Source organism: Pristiophorus japonicus, chromosome 6 (assembly GCF_044704955.1).
Source record: "Pristiophorus japonicus isolate sPriJap1 chromosome 6, sPriJap1.hap1, whole genome shotgun sequence".
In the NCBI taxonomy this organism is placed as follows: Eukaryota; Metazoa; Chordata; class Chondrichthyes; family Pristiophoridae; genus Pristiophorus; species Pristiophorus japonicus.
In genome coordinates, this window is record NC_091982.1 from 229,920,777 (window position 1) to 229,931,310 (window position 10,534).

Here is a 10,534-nt window from a genome sequence, read left to right on the forward strand (position 1 = left end):
TCCGAGACCCAGGTTTCAATTTAAGGCCCCTAAACTTCAATGCAAAATAAGAAAATGCTTCTAGGATTTGGGGGAGGGTTCTACTGGACGAAATTCAGTAATCATGGTAATGAATTCATTAGAAAATTGCTTTCCTGCAAATTGCAACTTGTCTGTCACGTCGAGAACCATCTATTTATGAAACAAGTAGACTGCTAACTTATTTCACTGACAATTTACACAAATTTTGAAACGATTGATTTGCGACGCGATGCTATAATAATCCCACCTGAAAGAATTCATGATTAAAAGTTAGATATCCATTGTTTCTTCAGGCCTAACCTCGCGTGGACTTTAACATGGAACCTAACAGGACGGAATTGTGGCCAGTTTTAAAGGCGACAGGGATAGAGCTATCAATAGTTTAATTAAAACTAGCTTATATTGTTAAACAAGGTTTTGTGAAAAAAACGTCTGAAAGAATCTGTTTCAGGTTGAATGCTCTTTAACAGATTCCTTTTTTAGTGGTGTCAGGCGCAATGTAATGCCCAGCACTTCTTGTATAGTGCCGGTTTGCCGTGTTGTTGGAGAAAAAAAACTACATCATCAAAAAGTGAACAGCAAACAAAAGATGCAGACATTTCACGCGATTGTAGAGCGGGGGAAAGTACATTTACTAAGGAGAACTCGGCCCTAAATCTGTTCAGGGCTAGTAAACAGCAAGGGAAAGAAATACGTATTTATTGTTCTGATTTTACTCCTCTGTGCAAAATGATTCTGTAAGTGAGTTGCAAACTAAAATGATGATGTGTAATGAGTTATTTTATTTCATATTCAACGCAGGCCATATTATTGCGCCGATTGGATTTACTGTTTTTAATACACTTTGTTCACTAAAGTTTTTTTTCAGTCTCCAATTTAAAACGAATAAAAGAAAAATAGCAGAAGCTGATTTTGCTAATAGAATTGAGAGGAAGGAAAGGACTAAAACGGGAAGAGCAAATGTAATGCCTTTGAGTAATAGAGATTCCTGCAACTAAAGCTTAATGCAATCCTGGAGTAAATTGCATTGAACAAAATGGCGACCGTGCAGGAGTTTGAAATACAAAACCCGAGATTTGTTAATGAATGATTCTCAACGTTGATGTTACATTGCTGTAAGAAAATAAAATGGTCGATTTTAATGCAGGAAGTTTTCATTTTATGTATGTTTAAATGGCAGGAAAACTCATAAATAATTACCCTTTTCACATCACTCAAAGATAGTAACGCTTTATGTCATCGTTCTGTTTCTATAATAGTTATTTTAACAGTTATACACATTTAGAAGTTTCGGGACTGCACTAATGTTTGAACATGGATTTGAACAGGTACGGCAGAAACATCGATACAATTGTCGTTCAATCTAAAATGTAGCAACAGTTCTAACACTGTCCTGTCTGCTCAAGGTAGTAATACAAGTCTTTCCATCTTTTATCTCTTTAGAAACGGTTCAGAACTAACGGACAGAAAACGCTTGACAGAGAGGAGAACAAATCGCTGACAAAGAACGCTTTCCGTTTCATCAGCGTCGTTAAGACGACGAGGAAGAATCCCTTAGATAATAACTCCCACTTCAAAGACTTCTGCCCTGAATAGAGATTGTACCATCCTTTTTATTCAGCCACAAGGGTTTTCACTAAAGAGGACTCGACTGTTTGGTTATTTTTCACCGTGTTTATTTTTCGCCATTCACTAGGTACTTGTATAAAATAAACAACAAGACAATTACTAAAAGACGAATTCCCAACTTATCTGTTCGCAGAGCCCAAATCGAACCCGCTGGGCTCCCTCTCCGAGGAGCCAAGCCAGCTCGATTCAGGCCAACCCTAATCCGCCTGAGAATTCGTCCCAACACCAAAATATTAAAGATTATGATGAAGTGAAGATTGACTGTACTAACCTAGCATGAAACCAAAGGTCAACGCAAATGTATCTTAATAGAGTGTCTCGAATCGAGTGTGCCTCCTTTGAAGCCAGTTTGCCATTGCTGCGTTCATTACCATAGCGATCCTACCGTGCGGTGCTGATGTACCATAAAACTCACACTTTGGAATTCTAAAATCCAGCTCTTTGAACAGCCCGAGTCTGATTAGAAGCCTTCTTTTATTTTCTCTCTCGTTCTTTGGAGAGGAAAAAAAAATCTCCTAGTCCTTTTAAAAAGTTTACAGAAAGTTTAACTCGCTCTCTGATTAACTATATAAGATAGAAACAGGAAACAAGTTAATTGGCACTCTAACTCAAGCCTTCTCTTTATTTTTGGCGGGGAAGTTGAGGGGTTATATTTGATGTTTTAGTTGAATTTGGTACAAGTCATGCTTCGCGTGAGACTTTCTTTGAGATTTAAAGTTACATTACAATGAGCTGCACAGCGCAAAACATATATTTCTATATATACACACACACGCATATATAGATGCACACACACAAACCTGCTTACATATGGTTCTTAAGACGTAAACATTCCGTCCTTAATGAAAAGACTGGACCAGCTCCAGACTTGGCTTTCAGTATTTAAGTATGACTTGTCTATTGCCATAGAAATCCTAACTCACCATGAAGATTCACCGTTGCGAAGAAATACTTCTTTGTAGATTTCTCTGCTTTGATGTCTCCACGAGGATATTCAGGCTTTTGCCTGGATTACCTATAGCAACTGGGTGGACATCTGCAACAAATAAATGAAAAATTAAAGATGAATAACTACCCATCTCAATGAATTCCATTTATAAACTTGGGTATAAAATTACTTTTTTATACCATCTACGACTCCAAAACTTTGAAATATTGTCTAAACGTCCATGTCATTAGTTTTATCGTTTTCTAGCGAATATATCACACGCCAATATAATCTGATCTAAAGTAGATTACAATAAATAAAAGCTTTACTATCCATACTATTACTCAACTTTTATGGACTTTAGTATTACTCTTCCGTGGTCTCATCTTCTGGCTCAACTGCTCATCGAAAAAAGTTTCGGTTGCTCTCCGTGTCTTTCACGTGAATTTGGATATTGTAAGAAATGAATGTCACGTCTTTCTGAAGATGTTTGTCCTCTATTTAAATTTTCTTCTTATAGTTACTTTTATTTTTGATCGGCAATGGTTTCTGCGCCAGATCTCACGGAAAACATAATTAAGGAATGAAAGCAAACTAACTTATTCAATAAGCTGTGAAGGAAGTCAGGCAGCCTTAGTCACTGGCGGTGCAACAGAGCAAACTGAGGAAAAGATGATTGGATTATTAATATCTTTTCACAGCTGTCCAGAATTTACTGGAATATATAGTAGATTAGGCTTTCTCTGAGGGAGAAACGAATATATTAACCCCATTTTATTTATCTTGCATAGCAACCTAGTCCCCTTACTGTGCAACACGTTATATCCCCATTTGCTAGGCCCTATAGCAGAAAAACGTGAAAACGGCTAAGCTACGAAACTGCTCATGGCAAACCCTAAACTCCCTAGTTAAGTCTTTGTATGTGTGTATGAGGAAGGGCGAGAGAAAGGTAGTTCATATTTCAATTATAATTCGTTGTTTGGATTTGAGTAAAACACGTTTATTTTCCAGTTCATGTGATTCCCAAAGGATAACTATTTTTGTCAAATACAGATCTTTGATTCATGCGTAAGGGGATATTTGCACTAAACTGATACCAAATTAATTTGTGACGGTAGTGGTTTATTAATGTTTTTTTATGTTGATTAAATGTTTTGTGCGATGTTTTAATTAAATTTTTTAAAAAGTGATGTATTTTTTCTGGTTATCAACCAAATTTCTATGTATATATCTACCAATCTATCTATCTCTCTATCTATCTACTATCATCTCTCTATACATAATGTGTAATAGTCTTCTGCGTAATCTCACCTTTTCATTGTAAGTGTAACAAACAGCCATTTAAAAAAATTATTTTACAAAATTTATTTTTTTACAAGACGCATTTACTTGTGAGTTTTTGACAATACAATTATAAACTATGCACAGTTCATTCGTACATTGGCAAGATACAAAGTGGTTTCAGTACACATTCCAACGATTTCTGCTTAAACAGTAGGATTTCACCGTAACAATACTTCGGTCTTACAACTCTTTCACCAACTATTTTTAAGGGTTCCACAAAAGGAAAAACGTGCTTCGCCGATGTTACATTTTAACGAGAATGCGTTTTTTTTTAAATCGTGCTTGTAGCGTAAAACAAAAGTACCAAAATGTGTGTTGCTCCTGACTACAAAAAAAAGGAATTAGACCAAGTCAATGAGTTAGAGCTTGCTCTGTAGTGGTGGTTAAATATATGTCACAGAGATAAGACAGAACCAATGCTTTACTATACATATTAACAACAAATGAATCAATTTCTAAAAGTTTTTAAACAGTATTCCTATTATTATCAATTTATTACAAACCAGTACCCATGTATATCAAAACAGGATCAAAATTACAGAAAGAAAATTATCCTACATGGTCAAAACCTCCATTTATAAAACACTATAATTTACAGAACACACGCTAATTATTTAAAATATTCCAAAAAAATGTACACTGTCTAATCGCCTTGTAATAAAACACTTTGGTTCATTTATACAAAATGTGTTTTATTGTAACATTTTAAATAAATTATTTCAAGGAAAACAAACCAGAAAAAAAAAGAAAGGAATTATTTAACACAGGCGTACGCTGTATATGTCAATACCAAGATTTATATGTTTTTACAGGCTTATTCTGCAAAAATGTCTAACAGGAAAATGTAGTTTGCAGAAATGTTTCAACAAAGTCAAAGGCTAGGCAGGCTTTTAAAGAGACAGTATCCATTTTGTTTTGGCCTACAAAGGCCTTTGTTCATTACTATTCACATCAGGTGTACAGAATATCTTCTAACATCCTTCTGGCTTTCAAAAAGAAATGCAATATACTTTCTTAACAAATCGATATAGCGGTGTATTTTTTCCACAAGAGGGAAAAATAATAACGAGAAATCGAACAACGATTTTCTTTATGCAACATTTTATGAAAACAATATTATATGGTGGGGAGCACTTGTATGTGAACGGAGATGTTGTGTTGTTCAAGATGCGCAGTTTTTGACTATTAACTGCAACTTGTGTAAGATTACACTTAGGGATACTTTCTCTTTAATACATGTCTTTATATTTTTTTTGTATGCCAGTGCATGACATTATTTTCACGTTTCCTAGGCGCTCGGCCTCCAGAAACTCAAATAGTTCCTCAAGTCAAATACTGCAGAGAGTATGGCATTGCAAACATCATATGAACAAAAACGTAGTCAATATTTCTTATTATGGATGCATGTCCAAGTGGCCTTCGATTCCTGGTTAGTGGATAGTTCTGTGATCAGAGTTTCTGTAAGAGTGCTCTCCTGGTCCAGGCGATGACGAATTGCTTGGAGGTGTTGGGATACCACTTGCTCCTGTGCTCTGACACACATACCATTCGCTCAGGTTAGCTGCGTGGGAAGATGTGATGGGGTCAAGCTGGGAGGCTGAAGCCGGGGGGTCCCGACCTGAGTCCGAAGAAGGAGATACCAGCGAAGGGGTGGAGGATTCGTAGCCCGAGCTGGGAGGAGGAGATTTGCAGTGGACCTTCATGTGCTTACGAAGGGAACTGGGGTGCGTGTACGATTTATCACAGCCTCTTATTTTGCAGTTATAGGGCTTGTCACTTGTATGCACATGAGAGTGCTTTTTCCTGTCGCTGCTGTTAGCAAAACGTCTGTCACAGCCTTCAAACTCGCATTTGAAGGGTTTTTCTCCTAAAAGAAAACCACAAGGGGCAGAGTGATGAGTCACAAACGTTAAGGTATTATCATTCATTATTAACATTAAGATATTATGCTCCACTATTAAAACAACAGCGTAACCTCTAACACACGTTTCAGTAAAATATTAAATTAGCTAATTGACGAATTCATATTGCAGTGATGTGTTGCAGGCACGTTCTTGCAGATAAGGTGTGCAGTCGTACTTTATCCGTGTTAGTAAAGTTAAAGCAAGGTTTAACGCCGAGGCCTAAGCAGCAGTCACTTGCTCATAGTGGCTTACAATGAATTTCTGAAACAGCAGGGATGGGGAATAACAAACTTTTCTTTAAAAAAAAACTTTAATTATGATTATTCTAATAAAACATTACAACATCATTAAAAGTAAGATTTTTTTAAAAACTATCTGTGGTAAATGTAGAATAATGCGGCTACAGTGCAAAGCTACGTGCTTTACAATAGAGACCCTTCACCGAACTTTCAAAATGTCGATTTAATATTACACCGTAATTAGCCAAACGTTCAGAAAGCCGTTAGAATAATTTGACCTTCACTTGCTAGGTTGAGACGACCAATCAACGATATTAGTGTAGTACAAGCTAGTAGTAAGTTAGTGGACCCATGGGGGAGCCCAGACTCATAAACACTGTTATTGTGCCGTGTCTGGAGCGTCCGACACTACGAGCATGAAGTCTGCTCTGTCAATTCCCGAGAGCTCTAAACTCCTCCTGGCTACACATTTTTCCTTCTTTACTATTAATGCTGTGTATAAAGGAGTGAGTAATGTAAGATTAACTGCGACCAATCCTTGTTAAGCGTCATCTCACCAGTTAGCTTAGTCCTGGCTAAAATAAATAAGTCGAAAAAGCCTCCTTGAAATTGAATTTAAACTTTGCATTGGATAACTTAGAAAAAAATGGCTACCTGGTGATAAACTCTACAAGCTGTTTGCACGTTCTAATCAATCTTTTTAATATCCATGTTTAATTCTAGATTTAGACTTTATACGGTAATATTTTATAAGTGAGGTGACAAAACTACTGAAGCCTCTGTTTACCCAGAGGCGATCTTTTCATGCTTGTTGAAATAAATAATGTAAAAGGGACGGGATTTCAATTCAATAAAACTTGCCTATAAAGGACTGAAGCCAATCAAACGGCATGAATATTTTACAAGATAATTACTTTGTTAATAGAATTACTATACTTGCTATTTTTTATTTAAGAATTTAGTAACATTAGTGTTCGCAATTTTAAACTGAAAGAGAAATGCAATATTTATCACAATTACAATGATTAATTGCAGCATATGGAGATCGCCATTTAACTGAAATATGGGAATGTGTAAGCATTCGACGCTACTAAATACACAGCTCCTTTATTGGTTACTATATTATTTTTAAATAAATAGAAATACGACCGGTCGAATGAATTGCTCTTGTAAATTAAGTGCTCAGCACTCTAAATTGCTGAGCTGAAGTCGATGAAGTGCTGGGAAAGTTTGTTTAGGCAAGCACAATACAATGCTATCAAGTGTCAGATACTCAGTCAGTGTGGCTATTCTGCACCCACAACACAACATGCATTTAAGTGTATTATACTTTAGACTATTTAAAAGCACTAAACGTAATGTCATCATTACGTGATGTATTTTTAAATATACATTTTTATCTCTGCTCAACAATGCTCTATGCATATTATTGTTTTATCCATATGCTGCCATTTATTGGCGCCATCAGCGATGTTTACTTTATACTGTACAGGGAAAAATATGTTTTGAATTTAACATGTATGCAGGATTATACCTATAAAAAGGCCTACAAACCACCTCTTGATCCGATTTATATTGAAAATGCACTTCGATTCTAATAAAAAGCCAACCAACATTTCACAATTATGGAGAGAATAAATATAGGAGATAATTGAGGCAGAAAGAAGCAAAGAAGGCGAGCGGACAGTTTGAGAAGAGTTTACAAGTTTCAGTGCAGCACAGTGCCTCGGGTTAAATTGTGACTACTGATTTCACGGAGAATCTTCCCCCCCCCCCCCTCCACCGCAATCTCCATCCTCCACTCCGCCAACTATAATCGAGATGTAAAGGGAACTAACCAAGGTTTTGCTAACACAGAATGAATCATAACATTGAAAAATGTTCAACGTTTAAGGAGAAACTCGGGGGTAAATTTCTCAGATCTACATTTCCCTGAAATGTGTTGTAGCCGAGCAAGGCCGCGCGCAAGGCAGACTACAATACAGAGAGCGAGTATCGAACCGCTGCTGTAAAACCAATTAATAGAGGCTGTTCCAGGGAGTGTGAAAATGTTATAAGTGCGGTTTCATTACTTATAGATTACTCTGTCTTGGGAAGTTCAAATGTAGCTTTGAATAAGCTTCGATCTACTCAATTTACTTGCTGCTAAGTAGAGCCAGCAGATGTTTTTGACACATGTCCCAGTTTCACAAATGATTCTGCAAATGACATTTTTCGGAAGGTAGGCCTGCACATTTGTTTTCATTAGTCTTAGATCTATAACATGTTTAGATTTGTTTTAATATTAATGTCAGTAGATTACCCTAAGCGCATACACACTTGAGCACAGATGCAACATATAATGATTGAAATTAATACATTTATGTGTGTGAATCCTAGCAAAAAAACCGGAAAAAATAGACAATGCATTCTACTGTTTAATAATTCTAAATCATCTACAAAAGCTTTCACTGAAATCTATTTAACGTCAAAAGAGTGTTCATAGAGATCCGAGTGTCATGTTTTGTAACAAACTTTAACTGCAGCTGAAAGGGAGAAACCAAGTGACTTTTCATTTCAGTAGAAATTGAATCAGGGCAGCTTTATTATCTGCAACCAGAAGACCGTTTACAGCGAAAAAATATTAATTATTTATTATCCACAACATTACAAAGTTCTCGGAGCTGTGTGATTTATAGAAATGCTGTTATATTTAGGCTATTTTCCAAGCCACATAAAGCCCAGCTTCGCTGAGCATTGTATTGAATTCCCACCGGTAATAACCCGGGAACATTATTTTATTAACTTTTGTATACCGAAAATGAAATAATAATAGATTAATGATCCTTTGAAAATACTGACCTGTGTGAGTTCTTTTGTGGATCTTGAGATTTTCTGATCTGGCAAAGACTTTGCCGCAGCCAGGGAATGGACAGGGGAATGGTTTCTCGCCAGTGTGGACTCTGATGTGATTTACAAGTTTATATTTGGCTTTGAAAGCCTTTCCCTCTCTTGGACACTCTTCCCAGAAGCAGATATGGTTGGACTGCTCTGGTCCTCCAACGTGTTCCACTGTTACGTGAGTAACCAGTTCGTGCATCGTGCTAAAAGTTTTTGAGCATGGCTTTTTAGTGACAGGGTCCGGTTCAGTCCACTTGCAGATCAGTTCCTGCTTGATGGGTTGTCTCATGTAGCGAAAGAAAGCACCTGGACCGTGGTGGGCAGTTAAGTTCATGTTAATATTCATGCCACCGTACCCATGTAGAGGGGAAGAGGCAAAGGGATCACTCCTGGAACTTGCCACTTGGCTGTAGTGCTCAGACCTGGCGTACATGTCTCCAGGTAGCCCCAGTCTTAACTGTCCGTTCAGATGGTGTCCAGTTGGGGCTGCATGGGGAGCCTGATCATGGAGTCCAGGGAATAAAGAGTGACTTCCAGCCTCGGGGTGGCCATGGTGTCCGGGGTAGCTACCTGTTGTTGATACAAACATTCCGTGGTGAGAACTTGTGCCAGGATATTGATCAGTGAGCCCTGGCATGACGGAGGATGTCAGATCTCTGCGGATGAGGAAGTCTCTACCTGCCGAGATAGCCTGGGCAGTATAGCTGGCGTGGGAGTGCGAGACCGAGTAACTGACTGCTGCTGCCGCCTGCGCTGGGCCAAAAGCTGCCGTTGGATTGGAGACAATCTCAGCGTGGCCTGCCATATGATGGTGATGATGGTGGTGATGGTGGTGGGGATGGGTTGGGCTGAGTTTAAGCGCAGCAGCGGCTGCAGGGTGCCCCATGTGTTCAGGCCCGAATGGACTCGGCCCCAGGCGGGGTTCTCCAGCACTCTCCCCAGGGTGCGTGTGTGCCATTGAGTGGGGATGGCCGCTGAGCCCCGGGAAGCCTGTCATGCTCTGAGGGGGATGGTGGTGATGATGGTGGTGAGCTCCTGCCAAATCTACTAATCTCAGCGCTGGGTTTCTTTTGGCGAATGATGGGTCCATCATCGGACTCCCCAAAGCATCCATGCTCATAATGCCTGACAGCAGGAAAATAATAAAAGAAACTTTTTTTTAAAGTTACCGAACTTTAGAAACTCGCTCTTTGCCAACGTGGATAGCCATTCGGTGTAGAGAGTGCAGACGGATAGCAGCAGCAGGACGCATTGAGAAACTGAATTGAGATTCATGAACAGCTTTGCAGCCCGTCGAGCTCCGCGAGCAACACGCAATCTCATTGGTCAGTTTTCGATGATTGACAGCGCCAGTTACGGACCCCAGTCAGGCACATGCGTATTGCACTGAGGGAGAGGGGTGTTGAAGAGAACATGGAAAAGTCTTTTTGGCTGCAGGATGTGGGTTTTGTTTTGTTAGTTTCTTGCAACATACTAATTTTATTAGCAAATCCTTGCAACTGTTTTGTAAGCTCGTTTTCACAGATTTTCTGTTACTGAACGCCACTTTTTGCTTCAATAACAACAATGCAGATCTTTAAAAGTTGATC

At 38.5% G+C, this 10,534-nt stretch overlaps 1 protein-coding gene across 1 annotated transcript; it reads right to left on the minus strand.

The window, feature by feature from the left end:
• Positions 1-5,352: 5,352 nt before the first annotated feature.
• Positions 5,353-10,065, minus strand: zic4 (zic family member 4). The gene is made up of 2 exons (XM_070884096.1): positions 8,907-10,065; positions 5,353-5,789 (listed from the first exon to the last, which is right to left on the minus strand). The coding sequence occupies exons 1-2, from the start codon at positions 10,063-10,065 to the stop codon at positions 5,353-5,355; spliced, it is 1,596 nt and encodes a 531-aa protein (XP_070740197.1).
• Between the last annotated feature and the right edge of the window lie 469 nt (positions 10,066-10,534).